This window comes from Ascidiella aspersa, chromosome 2 (assembly GCF_963924565.1).
Source record: "Ascidiella aspersa chromosome 2, kaAscAspe10.2, whole genome shotgun sequence".
In the NCBI taxonomy this organism is placed as follows: domain Eukaryota; kingdom Metazoa; phylum Chordata; class Ascidiacea; order Phlebobranchia; family Ascidiidae; genus Ascidiella; species Ascidiella aspersa.
In genome coordinates this window covers 33,507,882-33,530,917 of record NC_139448.1, presented here as the reverse complement: position 1 = coordinate 33,530,917, position 23,036 = coordinate 33,507,882, and the positions used below count along the sequence as shown (strand labels likewise).

Genomic DNA, 23,036 nt, shown 5'->3' with positions numbered 1-23,036 from the left:
CCCATTTTGGATTTTCGCCGACGTGTAGATTTGTAAAGCGTCGCTTGGTAAACAAGAAAAAAAATCTTTAAACTGCAACACAGAGAAATTTTCCATATTTTTTTAAGGTAATTTTTTTGCTAAAGTAACAAACGCGTCGCTAATCTTCCGGTATATCTAATTAAAAATTACATCCAAAATTTTTCGTACTTAAGCTTGTGCTAAGATCTCTATATGTGTGTATCATTCATCAACCTTTTACCAGTTATTTAAAAAAAAATACGTCTTGTACAATTAACTTATAGGTCAAGCATTCGGGCCCTGTTCGCGCATGTGTCGCTATGTGTTCGTGATTTTAGGCAATTTACCTCCGTGTAAGGCGGCTGTTTATATTATCACCCCGCCGCCTTGGCCTTTCTTGGCAACACCTTGCTCGTCTGTGTCGTAATTCTGTTCAAGCCCTTCTTGTAGAAACAAAACGCTGTGAATGCGTGAAATATAAAAGCAAAGAAACCGACCTTTCTCGTTTTGCCTGATTTCCGTTGCCTCTTCTTCAAAGCGCTTTCGCTGGCATCGATTTATAACAAGCGTGTACTCTAGACTGGATCCAGGGGCGTAACTAGGGCGTGGCAGTTAGGATGTGTAAGGGTTTATTCTGTCTCCTAAATGTGCTTTATGTATTGAAATGCTAATTAAACCTCCAGTTGATGCACATATTTATGACATCATTCTTGGCAGTTTTGTATTTTACTATATTCCATTTGTCAAAAAGGTTAGGAGTAGTCCAAATATTTCTCTATAATCATTTTTTTAAACACACCCGTCCAAGAAGAAAAAAAGTCAAAGTTGTTTTATCAAATGGTGTGGTGATAATTAATTACAATTATATCGATTTTTTATCATTTAAAAGATTTTATCTGTCGTTCATAAACATGTCAGATACATTCACAGCAGTTTCGATATCCACATATAGCGGCGCTAATGATGTACTAAGGGAGCATATTTAACAGTTCTTTATTTCATTGTAACCAAACAACCTTTTCTTATTTCGCCACAAAGCTGGATTTGTCAAAAAAAGTGTATATTAACTCACGGATGCAAAGTGTAACGCGGAAATTCCTGTCATGTCCTGGCAAATTCTTAACTAAATCAACTATGGCAAACATTTTATTAATAATTATATTTGTGACTTAACTGTAAATGAGAGCCTTTTAGCAACAACATTTCCAATTTTTTTAGGTTACTCCGTAAAATGTTTGTGGTTGAAAGGTTGAAAACGTAATGTTGATATTTCAAAAGTGTTGCTTTAATTAAATATTCCTTATTATCTGTCAGCATAAAATCAAGGCATATGTGTGTTATATCGGTATTGATAGAATCATTGCATTGATTTTGAAAATAAACATTCAAAATTACATAACAGTTGCGTTAACCATGAAAAATTTACGGATGATCAGTCAAGCGTAGCTTAGTGAATGCGCGTTTATAGAAACGAACAACATGCCGTTTGTGATAAAACAACAGATTGTAAAAATAGATTTCCAAGTCGTTTGTTTGTTTATTTGACTAACAAAACAAGTAAACACCGTGACACAGCTATAAAATGAGGAATGAAATTACAGCATTTGGTTTTCAAACCTTAGGTCAACATACTCAAAGCTCTAGGCAAACAGATATTATCTGTGTAACATTTAATTCACTCCTAAAAAAGTAAGTTAATTATAATATACTTTAATTTTATATATTGTAACCTTACCAATTTTTGTCCATTGCATGGAACAAAGAAATCTTTCCATTTAGTAAAAACAGATTTTATTGCAATACATATAATTTCATTTACCATTCATGTCTAAATTATAGTATTTTTTTCTTTTGTAGATTTATAATTGTTGATGGCCGTGGTATTTCATCATGGTCTCCGGAAAAGTCTCTCAATTTTACACAAGAGCTTACATTTCCAAAATACCAGAACCGGCTTTTGCGCAATATAGTGTTTTGTGAAAAACATAATGTGTATTTTGCAATTTGCAGTGATTTTACACTGCAGGTGAGTGTTACTTGAACATAAATTATTGCTAAATTATCACTTAAAACTTGGTGTAGTTTTTTGTCTGTAATTTAGCATATTTAAAAAGTCAGTCCATATTCATTTTTGTAGGTTATACTAAATGAGTGTTACAACGCGTTTTAGAAAATAAAATTTTTAGGTTTACAACAAAAACTTTGAGGTGATTTGCAAAGCAGAAAGTCCGAATATTCGATCCATTTTGCACATGGTGTTCAATTCTAAGAGAAATGAGCTTATAACAACCGGCCTTCGCGGAACAAATGTTTGGGAATATAAACAAGTGGTTACATCTAAATTCAATAAAATAAAACCAATGGCTAATTACAGGTATAAATTTAGCATTATAGCAAATTATGTATAAAATGAACGATAATATAGTTAAATTGTCTTGCTATTAACACCACTCATATTTTATGCAATCTTAATTTTTTTTTATAAATTTTGCCTTTCTTGTGTTGTTAGCCACATCACTTATTGTTTTTGCTATCTTAAATTTTTTTAACTCTTTTCTGATTTGTTACCTACACCACTTAACGCTTTTGTTATTTTACTTAATAAACTATTTTATTTACATCACTTATAGTTTTCGTAATACTTCATTTTTAAAAACAAATATTTTATTGTTTAGCCTTATTCTAAGCGGTCATCACACTACAGTTGGTGGATCTTGGTGCACTAACATTTACTTAATGGAGGAAATTCAGCAGGTGTTTTTTTGTTCCGAAGTTGGATTTCATGTACATGACTGTGAAAACATGAAACTGCTTTGGCAACTTAATAGGTATATATATTAAATTTAAACTGGGTCTTATTACACCTTTAATATGAAAAGTAAGGCCTAAGTAAATAACTAAAATGCAAGTTTTATTATGTGACCCTTGTTATGATTATTTATGTTTTAAACTGGACAGTTTAAATAGAGGAGCCACAGGTAAAGCATCCAACATAACTTGAACATAGTTAGAAAGATATCTCACATTTATGAATCTTTTGAAAAGAATGACTTTTGGCACAGCTTTGCAAGAAATACTCCTTTTAATAAATTCACTGAAAACTTTTGAACAATGAGTTTTGAACTCATAGTTTTATCCTAACACCTAATCACCTCAATGATGGTAGGGCTCATGATGGACCTGTGTCTTGCATTGCTTACTGGCTTAAGGGACGTCTGATAATAACTGGTAGTATGGATTCAGAGATTAAAGTTTGGAGCAGCACTGGCGGTCACATTTGCACATTTAGAGGACATTCAAGGCCAGTGACTAGGTAATATTTACCTTGTAAAAATAAAATATTTAAAAAAATATATTTTTTTTATAATCCTTGCTAGACTTTGTTGCTGTTAATAATAAACATATGATTTTAAGAATCGGTCTGGTCTACAAATTTCTATAAATGTAGAGATTTAGATGAAATCAGTTTTCTTTAGAGTTTTTCTTGAATAAATAATGACTAACTGCTAATTCTCTGCTGTAATTAAAGAAGTAGCCTAATTATGACAAACAGCTAAAAATCTTTGAGCAACTGTTTCAGTTCCTAAAAACGAGGATAAAAACAGTGCATCAATCTCCCAAATTAATTCACAATAAATACTAATTTCTTGCTTATCTGTTCTCAGTGTTGTGGTCCACCCACATTCCAGCGGTTTTGTTATGTCATCTTCACTGGACGGAACAGTAAAAGTTTGGTCTCTGACAGTGCTGGAGCAATTGTACAACTATAATGTGTTCAGTGATGGCATTGACTGGATGGGAATCACACCAAGCGGTAATCTGTGGTGTGCAACTGTTCGAGAGGTGAAATACGCTAACACTAGTTTTACGGTTAAAGCATTTTATACCATCTTTAATAATGGGATCCACTGTGGGGCACGAGATTAGTAGTTGAAGTTTCTGACTCTCGTTTTAAGGTTGCTTGAAGGTTGCGTGCGTATAACTCGTAAGCCAACCACAATACCTCTGGTGATTATTAATTGTATTATCTGATAAGCGAAACACCCAGTTGAAACTATAGAAGGCGGACAATCAACACTGTTAACAACACAGCGCTGTGAACAGCACAGCGCTGTCAACCGCACAACACGTTAACTGAGAAGTGGTTCCTTCATACAAGCGGAAAGCGGTCGTAAGAAGTACACAAATCCCTGAGTTGACAGCACAGAGATAATGCAAGCCAGTAACTACTAGTACTTAGCACTTTGGAGCGAGTAGGCAATAAATCTGTGGCATAAGCAAATACATCACAAAAGTTACTAGAACACAATCTCTTAGTCGGTAAATTATAGCCGTGCGCTACACCACCATATTTAATAATGGAAATGGGATACAAAATCTTAAAAATTCCAAGATGTCTTTTTTGTTTTTTTCCCTTAAACTTAATGTTCTTCCATACCACTATGAAACACGTCTCATTTCCATACTATACAAAGGCATAGTCTTTTGGACTCTATGTTATACCAAAGGCACAAATTGATTACATAAATGGAAACTTAAATTTTTTTCATGGAAAAGTTAAATTTGCTTTCTCATTTAACTCCAGATCTTTGATTTAGATTGCTATTTATAAGTTCAACCCGATTGCTGACTTCTGGGGACAGATGAGATGTAGCGTGGCAAATCTGCAATCTGTTTCAGATTACAACAAATCAAGCAGGATATTGTCCACTGGATATGATGGTAATTATTAAACTTTTTATTGAGTTTGGTTAGAGCTTAAAACTAAATCAGCACAACATGTTATTGAATTCTTGATAAACAAAGGATTTTAATATTTTGTTATTTGACTTTCTCACATCAAATTGTGTCCTATTATTATGTTACATATTCCTTTAAAGATGAACTTCACATTATAGTTTTTAGTTGTTAAATCCAGTGCATTCGCAGTAAAACGCCGAAAACCGATAAGGCTGCCAACTGTAAATTGTAAGCAATGAATAGCATAGCGTGTATCTTTTAAATTGTTTTTTTTTAATTATTTTACCCACCTACAACCACAATCCCAAGTAGTGTTTTGTATTATATTTTGTTTTTTACCTTGAAAAACAGGAAGCATACGACTATTCAGACAGACGACATCGGAATCCAACGTGCTCTGCACCGTTTTGCCTCCACCGGTTGTATCTTTAGAAGATGTTGTGTTTTCGGTCACATACAGCAGACACAATAACTTGTTTTTTGTACTGATAAATCCCTGCAAGATATGGGTTTACACAGCCAAAACCGATCCAGCATGCAGGTACAAAGTGTAATTTTACCTATAAAGAAAGAACACCAACTGAAATAAAGTAAAACTATGAATAGTTAAAAACAACTTCCCTTTTGAAGTCATTTTATTTTTATAATTAGGTTAAGTCTAACAAATGAGTAAACATATGTTGTTCATATGTTGACCTGCTAGTCCAGTGGTTCTTAACCTTTTTGTTTTCGCGACCCCTTTTAAAGTTTTTGAAAACCTATGTGATCCCCCATTTTTTGTATGTTACACATTACCATATCACAATCATATGCAATTCGGAAAAATGTTTACATTTCTTGACAGATTGTTTTTGTTTATATTGATCATTTTTGTCAATTACGCACTTAGCAAATAGCACAAGGCGACCCTCCAAACAACCTCTCGTGATCCCCTGGATTAGAACCATTGTGCTAGTCAATTATGTAACCCTACCTTTAAGATTTCCTAATAGTTAATTTTTCATTTCTTTTAGAATTGCTGAGTGGGACGTTGAAAAGATACAAAGCCTCAATGACAGCAGCCAAATCAATCAGGAAAATACAAATACTGTAACAAAATCCAAATCTCCAATTAGAATGAAGCTAGGTAAGCAGGTTATGAACAGGCCACAGCACGCAGAATACTCGGATGGACAAGCCAGTGAATGCAGATCATTGCTTTGTGTTTCTTCATCCAAGGGTTTTGCATTTCATGGAGAGTCTGGAAAATGTACGGCAAGGTCTAGGTTGGTAAATTTTTATTGCTACCTCAGTTATCAACTCTTCTGTTTGGCAACAGAGTGCCTGCCATTTTAGAAATTTCCTTAGAAATTTTCCTTAGAAATTTTAGAAAAAGTTTTAAACCTCTTTATTATGTCATTTATTTTGAATGTAGTTTATTAAATTTAGTGTATAACAAGAAAAGTTTGAGCCAAACATGTATATTTTTTTAATTGAATAATCTATTTATTGTATAAATGTACATTATAATTTGTAAAATATGCAATAAATTAGGAAAATATTTATAAAAATTTGTTTTATCTTACTTTAATTTTTGTAAAAATAGTTCTATGGAATCTTTATGTAAAAATAGTTCTAAAATCTATAGGATCTTCTGAAAGTACATATTGAAAATTTCTATATCACCAAATTAGTTGACAGCTGTGACCCTAAAAATATTTCTGACCATGTATAACTTTTCTGCCAGTTATTTAACCTACCTTTTTATATTTGTTTTTAATATTTTGATTTGCCAACAGGAACTTGTTAGCACTTGGTCTTGCCAATGGCAAGTTGTTATTTATGGATGAGAAAACAAGAGGTTTCAAATACTTCGAGATGAACATAAGTGTCGGAGAGGTGGAGGACATAAAGCAACAACATGGCTCCGACAAAATCCTCACACTATGCTCACATCTTGAAAAGATTATTCAGGTTAAATTCCGTAAAAAATTAAGCCGTGTTACAGAACACTGACTCTTTCATTGTCCTTTTTTAAAACACATATAATTGCAAAATACCGAAGTATATTATATTCAACAAATTCTATTATAATAAATAAATATTCGATATGTGTTTCATAAATTGTATAATAACAGTAAATGTTTTTCAACAAAACAAAAATTGTTGATAAATAATTATTAATCGCTTCTAAAATATATGTTAATACAAACAGCTTTGTTAAAAACAAAATTAAAAAATTGTATGTTTTTTTGCAGTTTATTTTATATATATTATTTTGATGCAGTAAATGTTTTTTGCAGATATGGGGTCTACCCGATTGGTGTCAGCTTTTCAAATTCACCCTTGAAGCCGACTTTACGTGCTACTCATTCTTTATGGACTTGTTTGTCTTGGGACATCATAGTGGCAAGTTAACAGTGAAGAAACTAAATTCCAGGAGTAAGTAAGGCCTTCTAACCAGATCGTTAAATCTTTACTATATAGATATGTAATGGGATGCTTTTAGCTTTTGTTATTGAATTTTATGAAGAGAGGCTTATGTTTTCGATTACAATTGTTTTTATAGTCAGATGACAACCAGACAACCCTAATCAATGAACAAGTTTACTTTATGTTATGGCATTTATTTTTATTTTTGCCAATAGTTTTTACAGGATTTTTTGCCAATAGCTTTTTTACAGGAGCAAAATACATCATGTCAATGTTTAATAGTGACACACAGTACCATTGAGAGCTATGTTTGTTACCTTATGTTTTTTCATATTTTCCAGATAGCCAGATGGAAAGCCAAAGTGAAATAGGAAACAGCCCTGGCCAAGTTATAAATATACAGCCTTCAGGCATGACACTCGAAAACGGATCTTTTAATAAGGACATATCTGCGCTTGATCATAAGGCACCAGTTATTGACATAAAAGAGTGCACCGGAAGAAAAATCTTTTGCTCCTGCAGGTCTGTTTTTTGTGTGCAAGCAATGGTAAACAAAATTGTGTAAAAATGTCTCAATTTTCAGGAATGCATGAATTTTTTACAATGTCATTCTTTCATTCAATAAATAATGAAGTTATTTTTTTCCGTCATCCTTTAATTGATAAGCATGGATCATCATTTTGCATTTCATCTATATAATTATCATTAAAGATGATCTTTGCCTTAGTTGCTTTCCTTAGTTAACTTGATTTGCATGCTGCATGTAACTGATAAGTAGAGATGTCCAATACTTTAAATTCACTATGACCAAGCAAACAAAATAAGTAAATTTAAAATGTGAAAGAATTTTCCGTTAGGCCAAAATTTCCTTAGCATTAAGACGTTTAGTTACATCCAGTTTTTAACCTACTATTTTTTAATAAATTTACCTTTCAATGACGAAATCATTGCATTGGATCACCATTCATGGCTTAAATTCCAATATAAATTTGGTATTTGGATAAGGGTAGAGATTATAGCACTTGGTATTCAGAATCATCTCCCTTATGTTGGACATCTCTACTGATAAGCAATACTAATCTGCACGCAAATAATATTTCATTTTCACCAAACTCTTCATAAAGCTTGGATGGCACTTTAAAAATTTGGGATTTTGAAAAAACCCTGCTCAATGAGTTGGTTCTTGATGAATCGCTTTCCGCCTGTGTGTTTCTTAATTCACTCGGTGACTTGCTAGTGGGCTGGAAAAGGCATGTTTTTATCATACACCACGAAACTGTTTCCTCGCACCTTGGATGCATGACAGAAGACAGCATGGAAACTATTGATTGTGGTATGGTCCCCAGTACCTTTAAATATTCGAAAACATTGTTTAACTGCATGTCATATCATATATTAGTAGCTTCAATTAAGCATGTTGTCATTTGCACACTCATAATTTTTCAATTTAGAACTCATATGCTTGCCTTTAATTCACAAAGCAGTATATCTGCTTCCATGGTCAGTGCATTTTAGAAGCATTTTTTTTGCCCATTTTAAATTTATTTTACTGTGCTCTTCATATTCAACCCTTGTAGAATCTGAAATATATGAAGATCCAGCTTTCAAGCGTGATTCAAAGTATAATGATTTTGATGATGAGCCATTAGACATGCAAAAATACCTGGTTCCATATAAGTTTGTTACTGTTGAGGACTTGGGAAAGTATGCAACCGATGCTAAAAATGCAAAAGAAGAGGTATTACTTCATGTGCTGCATTACATTGGCATCATTACAGTTTCTTTCTGTGTATATGATAACCACATGGGGTTCTATTTTCATGAATCTATAATAAAAATTAAGCTAAAATTTAAAACGAGAATAAAAAGAACAAGATTGTTTAAGGTTGTTTTTTACTTCTATACCTAACAATTTGTTAACCAGACGAATTATTATGTATTTAATTCCAGGAAAAACTGTGTACATTTATTATACTTGTGGTACAATCTGTTTAATATGTTTTTATCATAAAAAAGCTTAAAAAAGAATATTCTGTGCAGTAACACAGAAAAATTTTCTTCTCAAGAACACAAACCGAAATTGGCAAACTCTTCTATGCAGGACAAATCCTCATGCAGCTCATTGTCCGAACATGCTCCGACCGATGTTTACCTATCCCCAGCCTCTTCATACAATTGCCTGGCATTTTTCAGTGCAAACCCAGCACTAAAAACCTCAAAGATGGATAATGACTACAGAAAAGGTCACAGCCACAGTATTGTTATAAAAAAATCACAAAATATGTGTGTTTTGATAACAGTTGTGCTCAGGTTGTTCGAAACTAATTTTGCAGCACTGTTTAAAGTTATAAAATAAAAAAAGATTCTCTTTGTTATTTTCTTCTGATCGTGAAATCTTCGTACAATTGCCTGACATTTTCTATGCAAACCCAGCACTAAAAACCTCTAAGACAAATAATGACTACAGAAATGGTTACTGCCACAGCATTGTTAAAAAATAGAAAAATCACAAAATATGTGTGATTTTAATATCAGTTGTGTACAACTTAATTTCACAGTCTGATTTAAAGCAAAGTGATGAAATGAAAAGATGCTCTGTTATGTTAAATTTCCTTGTTATTCAATCATTTCAATTTACCTTTTAAAGATTTTAAACTACCAACATTTGGAACTTCTCCTGTTGTAACGCCATCAATATCAAGTGAAAGCGAGGTTGAAATTATAGAGGAACCAGAAATTGAAGATACTTATGATCCAGTTATATGGGTAAATTTACTATAACAGGATATGTTGTTTAGAAAAAAAAGCATATGTAGTTTTGTTGTTTTTCAAGCCACGAGGAATTTAGAACTTTTAAAACCTATAGTTTAAAACAATTTTTTTATAATAGAAAATTACCTAATTTTGTCGGTTATAAAATTTAATTGTTTCCAGAAATCTGAGGTTATTTTACATGTTGCCCAACAAGTTACTCTGGCAAAGAATGTTACCAAGGCTGTAAGTCTGATGAAAAATGAAGTTCTTGATTTACCGGAGGAACCTGAACCGGAGGAACCTGAACCAGAGGAACCTGAACATGAGGAACAACCTTCTTCAAGGTGAAAATATTTTTATTGAAAACTTGTGCGCTGATATTACTGATTGACATCTGCCTACCAAAAATCCCAATTTACATATTTAACAATAGGGTGTATCTTTATAGAATCGAAAACCATCGGCGGCAGGTTTTAGCCAGTCGATCACTGCTCCGCTGACGCGTATATTAACAAGTAAAACTCATAGTTAAAAACATGAGTAAAAACAGGATCAGACGTTTTGTTTAAAGGAAAATATATTTCGCCAAAGTGGCATCATCAGTTCCTGTAAGAGTACAAATAAATAAAATCAGAGCGCAGCCATCAACAAACCAATGTTGGAAAAAAAATACTGACATACAATGTGGAGTATTATATGTCCTCTAATTTATGTAGGTTGTCAGGAAGACGAATTAATGCAAAAGCACTGATGAAGGCTGCCGTTACAGCTGTCATTGCTACACAAAAGCTCGCCAAAGAAGCAGAACCGAAACCATCAAAATCTAGACGTTCTTCTACAAGGGTAAAACATGACTTTTTCTTTCATAATTGTTAATTAATTATTTTGTCATATGAATGTATCCCAACTCACAATTTACTCTTCTCACAATAAATGCCAAATTATTTTCTAGTTTCATAAACAATACTTAGGTATTTTTTGTATCTTATGATGATAGATATCAAGCAACTATGTGTATTTCATTTATTTCTATGCAGTTCATTAAAAAGAAAACAAGAAGGGATTCATCTGTGAATTTAAAGCCACGAAGAAAGAGTAGCCCAGCTATCGTGAACAAACCCCCTGAAGTTGCAAAAGTCTCAACCCCACCTATTCAGACAATAGGTTTTCCTGTAAGACATTTATTATCTAATTTTAGAGACTTGTATTGAAGTTTGTTTATTACCTGGAAAACAGTTACTTTGTCAATGGGTAACAGAGTAGTTTACATAGAACAATCTATGGCCTTAATAAGACCCATCAAAATTGTTTTTTGGAAGACATTATTTCTACAAAAAAACAAGATATCATTTCTAGAAAAAAATAGTCTGTTATAAGATTCCTGTACTATTCTGAGTCACTACTGACCGTAAAATAGCTACCAACTCCTTGCCTGTGTAGGCTGTATACATTATTGTCCTCTGCTGATTTAGTTTCAACAAACAACACTATGTTCCAATTTATTGTGTAAAACTGTGAACAAATTATGGAATGCAAATTCGCATCTGCACTTGTTGAACATGAAAAATGCCTTACCTTATTTGAAACACTATTGTATTCTGTTGAACATAAGATAAATTAAGTAAAATCCCAACTATACTGTATTAACTGAATTATTTTGTAAGTCAACATGCCTTTTGTCAAGTATTCTAACCCGAACGTTATCCTAAACCTTTTAGGTAAAACAACTTTTACCAAGTTTTATGAATTAGACCACACCAAACACTTTTAAGAACATTTGTGTATTCTATTTATAGCCAAGAACAAAGACATTAGAATATTTCACAAACGTAAAACTCATTTATGGCGGAGTTACAATAACTTGAATATTGCTTGGCTGGGCAAACTCTTTTTTGTTATTTTCTTCTATCGGTGAAATCTTTCTTGAATTCCGACAGGAACATTTATTTTTGACCTTTAAAAAAATGTTGCGCAATGCCGCATTGAAACGGCGGTTCATCACAGCATAAATCAATGGACTGACCAAAGCATTGCTAAGAGTCATGACAAATATCCAATAAAATGCTGATGATGTCATGATGTGCTGCAAAAAAATAATGTTTATTTTTAAATCAAGGATAAATTACAACTCAAAATTTTTTTAATTTTTAAAAAATTCGCATTTAAAAAAATTTATTTCGCATATACAAAAACAATAACAAAGCTATTCTAAGAAATTTAATTAAGAAGCAAAATGTTACTTATGTGTAAACTTACATCTGCTACCACAATGATACTTATCGTAATAAAAATTGGTGTCCACATCAATACATAAAATACAACAAGAACAAGGAGTGTATTGACCACCCTCATTTCCACAGTTTCAAATTTCCTTTCTATAAACCAAAAGTAATATTGATTTTTTCGTTTTTAAAACTTTAATATGACAATTTTCGGACTTATGTGTTCTGATTGTTGCCAACGTCTTGTGTTGCTTTTCATCAGCCTTAAAATGACATAAATCTTTTGGTATTTGTAGCATAACAGGCACAAAGGTAATATGTAAATTAATAACACAATGACGCTAAACCAAGCATACAATATTTCTCCACTTTTCCAAAATATTGTGCAAACATAACTCTGCAAATAACAAGAATGTTTATTATTGAATAATAAAATAATTAAACTAAAAAAAAAGTCTATTTCAATTTTTAAATAAAATGTATATATATAGAGACTGGTAGCTGAATAGTTGCTTTTTGTGCACACTTACATCAGTACTGTTTGACATTCTAGGTTCCACATCGCATTGATTATAAGAGATCTTATACACATCAAATAGGTTTACAAGTGGTAGAAATGCAACACATGAAAGCAATATAACCAACACCACTGTAAAAATAATTCTCAAAATTGACATTTTTTGCCTAGTTGTACGTTTGTGGATAAATGTGGAAACATGTCTGTACCTGAAATGCGAACAACAGTCATTTTAATCATATTGAATTACATAAGGAAAATGTCATAATTTAAGACATTTTTTACCTTTCTATACTAATGAAAGCCAGAATCCAAATTGAAGTTGATCCCACAATAGCGAGTAAATACAAAGAAATTTTGCACCAAATTTTTCCCCTTGTCCAAGTTGTATTTTGTCTGCTTGATGCTGCTGTTGGTGACATGCCAACAAACAGCATGTTAACCAGGGACATAATAACTGCAAAAAACAAAACAGTTTAAATGTTACGTCATTATTTTTTTTAGCAACTGTTTCATAAAAAAATTTAAACAGACATAAAATACTATAGAAAAATTTATAAATATATTTCCTTTATAATTACATATATATAATGGGCAATAGACAAAGATGAAAACGGCAAAGTATTAAAGTATTTAAAAGTTGTGCTTTCTGCAAAATTGTTCTTACCAATATAGTAATGTGTCCTGTAATTTCTTAGGGTCTTGTCTGCTGCTGTAATAAGTAGTATAGCAATATTGATCATCAATGCTGAGCCAGATACACAGCATAACACAGCAAGTTCAACAGTAGCAACCATGTCTCTGTAGACTGGTGGATTCATGTCCAAGTACATAAACCAAGTGAATACTGTCATATTTTTCACGCCATTTGTAACGGAAACATATGAACAGTCAGCCATGCTTGTAGTGCTACTACCATCTCAAGACAAAATATTGCTCAGAATGTTTTATTGTTGGGTTGTTGTTGAATTTCTTGAGATAGTGTTGAGTGAATCATTGACTAAACCATGTATCGTGTTTCTAGATATATTTTACGCTGGCTCCAAAATATTGATTAAAACTGGGTGAATAATTATAATATCACGAGTATTTCCTAAAATGTATTGAGATTGACAAGGAAATATTGATTAAAGTATTATTGTGTTTGCGTTTTGTTAACCAATTTCTTTCAAGTTGTTTGTATTGTTTTAAAGCAATTTTACTCTAAATCCAATGGAAGATTTTAATTACCAAAATCTCTTTTCAAAAGTATTTCATTGTGCCTATTGTCCCCAAATAATATTTGTTTTGACAACTTGTGCTCTTGAATAGATAGGCACGAAGTAAGCTATTTGAAAGCTGTGCCCAGTTTGACTGCCACCAACCAGCAGTAGGTTTTGACTAGCTGAATGATGTATTGCCTTTGTCTTTCCTGTGTGAAGTGTGGCCACAAGCAATACAGCTGTGAAGGGGGCTCTCAAAACAATTCGGAGTGTTGCCGGAAAAAAATTGCCTCGCTTGTGTTGCCTTGTTTTTATAGAGGCTTTCTGAAAAGTCAATTTGCCTCCTTCGCTACATTCACTGGTGGTTGCCAGTACCAGACTTGTTTGAATGAAATGTGAAGATGGGGACAAGACCAGCACAGAAGAAGCCATATCCTTCAAATTGCTACCTTAATATCACTTGGCCTCTTTTTAGCAAGAAGCTAACTTATGTTCCAGTGCCAGGAAAAATTACAGGAATTAGGGTACGCTGGTAGACAGTTTAAAAGCTTTGTTTTAATTTTTTAATTGAGCATATGTGTATTGTGTAGGGTAAAGAAATACCATTTGGAAAGGGTCCATCAATTCCAACCAGACATGATCAACGAAAGATTGAAAGTGAAGTGCTTACTGCTGAAAACATTTCAAAACAACCTAAATTAAAATTTCCAGGTAAGTCAGTAGCTTTTTTTTATTATTTTAAAATTCCACTTAAACTAAAATAAACTAAAAAAAAAAAAAAAAGTGTATTGTTTGCCTTGAAATTGCTAACCCTTAGTTTTCAAAAAAACTTTAAAAAACAGAGCTAGACCCTTAATCTCAAGGAGCACTTACAACAAATAAAGATACTCGACATTCGGTGAAAGGGTGATTTTTCTTGTGTGGCCAAACAAAGGGTTTATGTTGTTTACATTGTAATGTGGTGTCATTATGTGCTACGACACTACCTCAGATGAAACTTGAGAGTTATTCTAGTATCGACATATTCTATTGTTGAATGCCGCTTTGCTGGAACATACTGCTATAAGAAAGGTCTGTTTAAGGCAACAAATATAATGCCTGAATGACATGCGGGTTTGTGAACTGAATGGAGGTTTAGTGGAATAGAGTTTTGTCACTACCCAGCAAACAGGAGACCCCATACATTCCTCATTAAACAACCAGACTAATCTCTGTTTATATATAAACAGGACCCTAGCCATGTTAAAGCCAGTCTGTGTTGAATGAAATTGTATGGGCTGTATTTGTTTAAGGAAAGGAGGTTAATGTGTACGAATCTATAAAATACACTTTAGTTTAGTTTATTGTCATAGTCTGGAACAGGGTTACAAAGTACATACTGTTATTTTTATTATATTTATATTGTGGTATGTTTAGTGCATAACAATGTCTATTCATGTTGATATGTTTTCTTTAAAACGTTTTTAAAGAATGTTTTTTATCCGGTTTTAGAATTATGAGAAAATATTAGGAGTTTTGTTAGTTAACCTTTTTTTAAAGAAATTAATATTGGTTTAATAAATCAAATTTTTGACGTTTTCAAAGAATATCTATTGATTAAATATTTTCGCACCATAGTTACAACGTTTGTAACAACAATTAAATAAACTTAAAGTCAATAAGTGAGATTTAAAAAGGTCAGTTTCACCTACATTGATTTTATACAGTTTTATTATTATGTTAAGTCATATTACTATTGATCACAGTTTTGGACAAATTAGTTCAAGGATTACACAAAATTACCAAGATAGAAGTTGTAGATCATAGAAAATTATATATATATATATATATGTTTATTTGTTTTGCTACTCCAGTAGGAATAAAAAAACCCTGACTTAAAATTTGACCTTACTTGGGTGTAATAAAAAATATTTATCATTGTAAATTTAAATTATTCTTTATTGTAACAAGAAGCTTAACCCAAAGAGCCTAATTCAGGTTCACAAAGAAACAAATCGGCAAAAGTTCAAAGCAGAAAATCGGGTTCTTCACTTCACAGAAAGTCTAAATCAGCAACAGAAAGGAAAATTCCTTCAGCGACTAAACTAAAAGGTAATGTTGTTCTATTATTGGGCTGTAAACTTACTTGTTAAACAGTACATGTGATCAGTGTGTTTAACAAAACATAATAAATTTGGCCTTTTGTATTTTTTTAGAACCAGAAGGCCCAATGCTTGTCGAAAGTGATACTAAAACAACTACAACAACTGGGAAGCAAGGAACAATGGTAATAGCAAAGAATATGAATTTGTGATGTTCTTTTAACTTTTAATACTGGTGTAAACAAAATTGAAACTTTGCCCAATCACAGAGTTCTGCATTTGGTATTTTGTATTACATTCTGCACTAGTTTAATTATTTATAACATTAAATGATTAGAAATTAAATTGAAATTTCAAAGTTTGTTAAATAGTTACCTATTTATTCATTTAATGTTGCTTGGTGGCACTTTTGTGTTAGCATGACTTACTACTAGGGCGATTATTTTTGACTTGTTTAAAAAAGTCAAATTTTTGTCAAAATTTAAATGTTAGGTCAAAATTTATCAAAATTATTTACAAAACTGTAGTGAGCTATTTGAAATTTTCGTTTAGTTTATTATTTTATCAAATTTAGTTTTGAATTACATTAAACAACATTTTAACTGTTTTACAGCTCCATAAGAGGAATATACAGCATAGGCGAGCCGACAGAATAAGTCGTTGTGAACCACCGGTCATCTAAGAAACATCCTTGCGGCGAATTTTTTTAGTCAAAATTAATTAATTATTTTTTCAGACTGGTCGTGGTTTGGGTGAGGCGGGCGGCCCAGTAACCCAGGTCCAGATGACCTACAACAAAAGGCCCGAGACATTCGCCCAAAAAGACCACAGGTCCGAGGGAGGTGAAGGAAAGGGACTGGAAGATTCAAAAGGTCCTGGCGGATTCAAACAAACAGAGTACGTGTATTGCGTCACAATGCCACGTAGTCAAACGTATACAAATGTTGTTTAAGTTGAGAGTTACAGTTTGGATCGTGTTTCCAAGTCGAATTTGTATAAAATCCAAACTGTTTTACTTCACAGGCAGAAGAATGAAGCTGCAAATGCCGATTTCGCAAAAATGCTGGTGGAAAAATTTCTTCAAAGCGGGAAAGAGTAAGAACTAAGTACCCTTTCTATTTTGCAATACCGTACATGTTTCTTTGCTTTTGTCGTGAAAGTTAGCTGTCATTCTTGTACAACCAGCTAGGGGTCAACATAAGAATGACCTAGTAATTTGTTTTAAATCTGCTTGTTTTCTCAAAAGCACTGGGTTAAGGTAAATTAACTGACTTTGGCAACAAACTTTGTCTAGGGCTGCCCATATTGAAAATAAGTTGTCGATTCAACAAATTCATTGTTATTCACACGTCAAAATGTCAATGTTGTTTTATTGCTTTACAGTGAAATTGGTGGAACTTCTTTGTTTGGTTACGATCGATTTTCACGGCGGCGAGGCAGGTAAGAATATTAACAATTTCTCAAAGACGTGCGGTTATATAGACACAGTATAACTTTGATTTGCCATGACAACACTTAATATTAGGGCACTTCGAAACAGCAGCTTTTTAAAATCTAATGGGAACATTTTGAAAAACATTCAGCAAAATAGTTAATCACAATGCACGAGTTGTTGAAGTAAAATCAGAATAATAGGTAAAACAGATATATTGTTTTGGTAAACCACTGACATTTGGGCATTAACACCGGGCAGTTTAAACCATAGTGTGTTTTCAAACCATAGTTTTTCGCTTTGCGTAAACAGAACCAACTTTTTTTAAGCAATATTAGGCGTAGCCAACACCAAACAAAGGTAAATATTTAACAAGCAAACTGACAAGCAACAAACATGGAAGAAGCACAAAGCGCGTATCGAAACGTCTTTATTAAGATGATGTCGACCTTTTTGGCTTTGGCAATAATTAATAATTATCAAGCTACATTACAGATCCGTGCATAGGGTACCCAGCAAGAAAACTTTTCCTAAAACCAATTTCAAGCCAAGTCATTGACTAAGGTCATTACACCGCGTTATTAGGAAAGGGACAGCCGCGGTGTTTTTCGAATTGAAATAAAACTTATTTTTTGTACAGTCAAACCTCAACGGAGGACTTAGACCTGGAAAAGGAATCCAATGTGGTCAATTGCGACCTCCAGGCAATTTACAAGAAGGATGGTCTGCGTTTCGACGAGTGCTGGCAGGTAGGAAAACGTGCTTTGTCACGTTGGCTCGTTTGCTTTCGAGAAAAACGAATTTACCGTTATCTCACCTTGGATACCTGAATTAAAATAATTGTCCGCGCGCAAACGTGTTTTATCGACGCCTTTTACGTCAAACGAACACTTATGTAGAAAACAAAATTGTTTACAATCTACACTGGGTTGTTTCTAATTTGAATGGAGTAAAAATAGCGTTTAGATAACTATACAGAACTGGGATTTAGATTTAGTTTGTTTTTATTTTGTTTCTCAGTTAAGTAGAGTTTGGATGACTATAAAGAATTGAAATTGAAATTTAGTTTTTTAATTACCTTGTATCCTGTCAGATAAACACTGGCCTGAAACACTAAATGCAACTGTTATAGTCAAACAAATATACAAACTTCCACGTAAAACTAAGTATCCGCCAAAAACATACCCTTATAAAACAGAACTTAACTTGGCAATGTTTACTTTAGTTTGGCATTCGTCCTATGTAAGCACACCTTCAAATTGACTTGCACAAAAACAAAAAAATAAATAGTGTTTTTTTTTAAGTTCGAAGAGTTAAATTTGGCCCTACTGTTTATACGTCAATGATTTCAGGCCGTTTGGGTGATGTAACTGTTTCCGAATAATCATCAGATTTAACAAGCAAACAAACTTTTTCTTCGCGTGTTTAAGGAGAGAATGCTGAAGCGATATCAATTGATGAAGCTACAGAGGGAACAGCGACACCTCGCGGCCGCAAATAAACGCACAGTGCTTGAACACGAGCGCAAGTACAAGATTCTCTCGCATAGACCGGTAAGTGTTCTCTGCGATTGCTTTGAAACACTCGAAAGCATTTTTAAAGTACATAAGAAATCTTTAGACTTGTATACTATTCGATTGGTGCATTTGAACCTTGTGACTGTTAAAATGCGAATCTCAGCACATGACAAATACAATAAAAAATTGTTAGACAGATTATGATTGTCTTTAAGTACCAAAATACTTAAATTTGTTATTGCAAAAACTCTCTCCATACAAAGTGCGAAAGCTTGGTTGTCGATAGAAAAAAAAGGTTGTACAGATATCCTAAAAAAATGTAAACAAAATTACAACCGGAACAGTTTTCTTGAATTGAAGCTAATGAACCAAGACACGCTCGCCTGGTACGACTAGTATTTCCTTTCAAAAACAATGCCAAATACCTGGAACACTGTTCTCGGACACTTGGGAAAAGGTTCAGAAATCTAATAGGGTTAAACATAAAATCTAAAACAATGTAGGAGACACGATCGTCTGGTACGAAAGACACCTTCGCATGGTAAAAAGTACTATAAAAACCAATGTTTAAACAAAATAAAAATAGCATCGTTTGTATATATATATACAGGAGCTAACGTACCAAGAGTCAAGACACATTAGAAAAAATACGAAATGCCTCAAACACTGTTCTGGTACATTACCTTGGTAATCCAATATTGTCTAACATAAAATTTAACCTAATGTTCCTACAAATAGGAGCTGATGTACCAAGACACGTTCGCCTGGTACGAAGAACACGCACGTCAAGCAGATCACGTGATGCGCTCGCCTCTACTAACCGGCCAATCAGAAGCCTTGCCTTCGTCGGACGCCCTGGCGCCCAAACCGGCCCGCAGCGGCATCATTTCGCCGGTTCCAGGGACCAGGGCCGAATCGGCGCCGCCGGCCGCGCGACCCCCAAGCGCCGCCGATACCCTCGGTCGGACGGGGTCGCGACAAAGCACCCATGTTGGGGGTGAGCGAAAATCCCACAGTGATCTGCTAAAAAAATACAGGTAAGACTTATTTCCCTTTATTACAACTGTTAGATTTCTTTGGCCGCACAGGAAAACACACGACAGTGACGCTTTTACTTGATAAAACTTGTAAAGATGTGCCCAAACACAAAATCGGCCTTTATACTTTTATTGTGTTTAGCCTTTGCAAATCATCACGGCATTTTTTTGAATATAGGACCCTATTAATTCCTAAAAAAGTTGACTATTTCTATATAGCAGTTGAAATCACGAACGAAAGCTAAACAGACCAAATAAATAAGACGCAATACCATGTAACATTTGAATTGCGAGCATCTGACAACAGTCGTGGAACTTGGCAAAAAAGTTGCCCAATGATAAAAAACTATCGTACAAAATGCAAATTAAAAAGGGCGACGACGCACAACTCAGTTGTTGTATTTTACGTTTTTGTCTCTATTTTCTGTGCGTTTTATGTTTTTTTTTTGCATTCCCAGATGAAGGTATCCTGTATGGGTAGCCGAAACTTCGATTAAAACAAATAAGTTAGAACTTCTTTTCAATATAAACTCTGCTTGGGAACAACAGCATATCTAGGTTACAGACCGGCCCTCTTTATAGTTGCTTTATAGTTTCACAAATAACAACAGCAAAACGAAAAAAATCAAAACATTTGAAACAAAAATTTAAAACAGGGTTGCCACAAAGTCTTTACTTTTTTAAAAATCTTTGAAATGATTTGCGGATTAAAAAGTCTTTAAAAAACCTATATTTTTTTAATGTATAGCTTAAGTTATATAGGTGTTTTACAAAAGTGGAGTTAAAAAAACATTTTTCAAACGATTTTTTTATTGTGCTGACCATGGCATTTATACTATTTTTACTTTTATACATTTTACAAACGCCAGATTTTCCTTTCGACCGAGCCCGGACACAGACGGGGACAGCAGCATCAGCGGGTCCCAGGGACGCCCCTGCACGGCCGAATCCAACGCCCTGATGGCCCCAGCCGGCACCCCTGCACCCCCTAACCCCACTTCGGTCACCACGATCCGACCGGCTGTGTCGGTGTCGAAGAAACTGCTGGTCGACCGGCCGCGTTCCAGTACTTCGATACCAGGGAAAACCAGGTTCCTGTTAACAAATATAGTTGGATTATTGTTGTAAACGTTTTCGAAATTATTAAATTCCCAGTCTGGTAATTTGTAACATAACCTAAGTCAAAGTCAAGTCTGTTTGAATAAATGATAAGCCAAGTCCAAGTCCAAGTCATCAGTTGCCCATATCAAATCCCAGTCAAGTCGTATTTAGAGCAAGTCAACTTCAAGTGGCGTCCTTGTCATAAAATAAATGGGCCTCGATTAACTATTTGAATTGTTAAATAGTACGATTATGAGCAATAACTGAACTAGAAATACCTAGAACGCGACATATAGCAAGCTAATTGTTTCATGTGCAAACATAAGGACATAAACGATTTATTTCAACCCAAGTCATTTATCCAAAAGACATTTGTCAAGCCAAGTCATTGTCAGAAAGAATTCCGCCAAGTCAAGTCATTTTGAAACAAGGTGCATTTAAGTAAGGTCATTGACTTTTGTCATTACAAGTTTGTTACATTTACAACACTGAATTTGATTACACCACTGGGTTTGATTTACTCTAAGTGATTCTCTCTATACATTTTAGACGTTGAAGAAAGATTCTGTCGTAACATTTCAAAACGACAATTGTAAAACCTAATTGTTGTAATGTGATCAAATTTAAGCTCGATTACACTTATATTTCCTCAAATATTAGGCTTTAACTTTGAATCGGTTTTTCCATTGGTGCCCTTGTACGGAAGTGCGCGAAATTATGATTCCGTTTTATGAATAACATTAAAGTAGAACTTTGGTTTTGAGCGAGGTGTCAAAAATGTTGTCAAACCCCACTAAAACAAAGTTTAAAAACAGTACCGTACAGTCGTACACCAGTTCTTAAGCTTCCGCGCTACACCACCAACCTAATCCCCGCACTTCCATACTCGTTCAGGTACGTGCTAATGAAGGCTGACCTACCCACCACGAGCAAAGCGCGTGCCCCTAGCCCTTCCAAGCTAGAAGAGGGCTTGCTGAAAAGCCGCTTTCCGAGCCAGCACCAGCAGCTTATGCGCACTCTGGCCAAATACGACGACGAGGACTGTAGAGCCGCACTTTCAGCTCGCTCCGTGGACGCCACAGCTCTGCACGACAGCGCCTCCTACAGGCGACGGCTGGATTCAAATGATGCAAACCAGCTCCGCTCAAGCATGCCGAACATGCGCTCGGCGCGTGATCACCAGCGAAGGCCCTTGGCAGCCCGGGAAAGCTCGCCCGCCTTTTTGCCAGCCGCGGCTCGTGATCCTTCCCTTGTGTCCGTTCTGCATCGAAAGAGCTTCGACTACGTTCCGACCGCGTTTCAAGTTTAAACAAGCGTATTTTTTTGTTACTTGTTCGCCTAACACCACAAGCTAGCTATTTCTTCCATCTAACGCGTTTTTCGCTGTTTTTTTAAGCAAGTAGAAACTGACCTGTATAGCCTTTTAGTTATTGCTCTTATTTACACAGTTTTTGCGCTATTGCTATACACATACAAAGCTTTTGATTGCTTGATTTTGCTGCGTGTATTTTGCATAATAAATATATTTTTTGTTACCTTTTTATTGGCACTGTCTATAGGTCAATCCCTTGGGATGTCAGACCCACGTGTTAAAACAACTAAAACAACGGCAAAGTGGCTATTAAAAGTACTTGTTTCACATTTGTTTTGATAGCTTTGTATTGATTCTCTTTCGTAGCCTAAACGAGGTAAAGATTTTAACCATAGGCAGGGCCGGATTAAAACCATAAGGCTAATAAGGCTACAGCCTTAGGCCCTGGAAAAATTCGGCCCTCAGTTAGTTTTTTTTGTTCAATAGATGGAATTCAATACAGCTGCTGCGTGACTGGCGTATATTGTCACCATTAATAAGCAATTTCTGCGAATTAGGTTTGGCTAAGCGACACATTGTTGCATCAACAATGTACATTGAACTATTGTCATTCTTTTTTTCAGATAGCAGATTTGATTGCAAGTCTTTGCTAGCCTGTTCGAACTATTCACACTGTTTAGATGATTTTCACATGTTTAGATAATTTTTT

The 23,036-nt window shown here is 34.2% G+C and overlaps 2 protein-coding genes across 2 annotated transcripts; one reads left to right on the top strand and one right to left on the bottom strand.

Annotated features, from left to right (window-relative positions):
• Nucleotides 1–1,512: 1,512 nt before the first annotated feature.
• On the top strand, nucleotides 1,513–22,430 carry LOC146165047 (uncharacterized). Its single transcript, XM_083381844.1, has 30 exons — nucleotides 1,513–1,689; nucleotides 1,858–2,026; nucleotides 2,187–2,374; nucleotides 2,676–2,828; nucleotides 3,167–3,313; nucleotides 3,666–3,843; nucleotides 4,599–4,722; nucleotides 5,092–5,281; nucleotides 5,754–6,005; nucleotides 6,519–6,693; nucleotides 7,023–7,161; nucleotides 7,563–7,674; nucleotides 8,277–8,485; nucleotides 8,730–8,890; nucleotides 9,254–9,395; nucleotides 9,800–9,918; nucleotides 10,087–10,250; nucleotides 10,623–10,749; nucleotides 10,944–11,078; nucleotides 14,438–14,558; nucleotides 15,825–15,938; nucleotides 16,043–16,113; nucleotides 16,665–16,825; nucleotides 16,952–17,023; nucleotides 17,312–17,368; nucleotides 18,001–18,109; nucleotides 18,791–18,913; nucleotides 19,616–19,914; nucleotides 20,784–21,005; nucleotides 21,910–22,430. Exons 1-30 carry the CDS (start codon nucleotides 1,583–1,585, stop codon nucleotides 22,322–22,324), a joined length of 4,755 nt encoding a protein of 1,584 aa, XP_083237970.1. The 5' UTR covers nucleotides 1,513–1,582; the 3' UTR covers nucleotides 22,325–22,430.
• Nucleotides 11,747–13,544, bottom strand: LOC146165048 (free fatty acid receptor 4-like). The gene is made up of 6 exons (XM_083382716.1): nucleotides 13,313–13,544; nucleotides 12,931–13,102; nucleotides 12,770–12,854; nucleotides 12,345–12,525; nucleotides 12,163–12,281; nucleotides 11,747–11,989 (listed from the first exon to the last, which is right to left on the bottom strand). The coding sequence occupies exons 1-6, from the start codon at nucleotides 13,542–13,544 to the stop codon at nucleotides 11,747–11,749; spliced, it is 1,032 nt and encodes a 343-aa protein (XP_083238842.1).
• Nucleotides 22,431–23,036: the final 606 nt, after the last annotated feature.

Bases quoted from the DNA above. Each gene is read 5' to 3' on its own strand.
- LOC146165048 (XM_083382716.1), bottom strand. From the start codon at position 13,544: ATGGCTGACTGTTCATATGTTTCCGTTACAAATGGCGTGAAAAATATG. The intron at 12,526-12,769 runs GTTATATTGCTT...TGTTATTTGCAG, and splicing joins TTATTTTTACAGTGGTGTTG to AGTTATGTTTGCACAATATT. The intron at 11,990-12,162 runs GTAAGTTTACAC...ATTTTTTTGCAG, and splicing joins GTATCATTGTGGTAGCAGAT to CACATCATGACATCATCAGC.
- LOC146165047 (XM_083381844.1), top strand. From the start codon at position 1,583: ATGAGGAATGAAATTACAGCATTTGGTTTTCAAACCTTAGGTCAACAT. The intron at 2,829-3,166 runs GTATATATATTA...CAATGATGGTAG, and splicing joins CTGCTTTGGCAACTTAATAG to GGCTCATGATGGACCTGTGT. The intron at 15,939-16,042 runs GTAATGTTGTTC...GTATTTTTTTAG, and splicing joins TTCAGCGACTAAACTAAAAG to AACCAGAAGGCCCAATGCTT.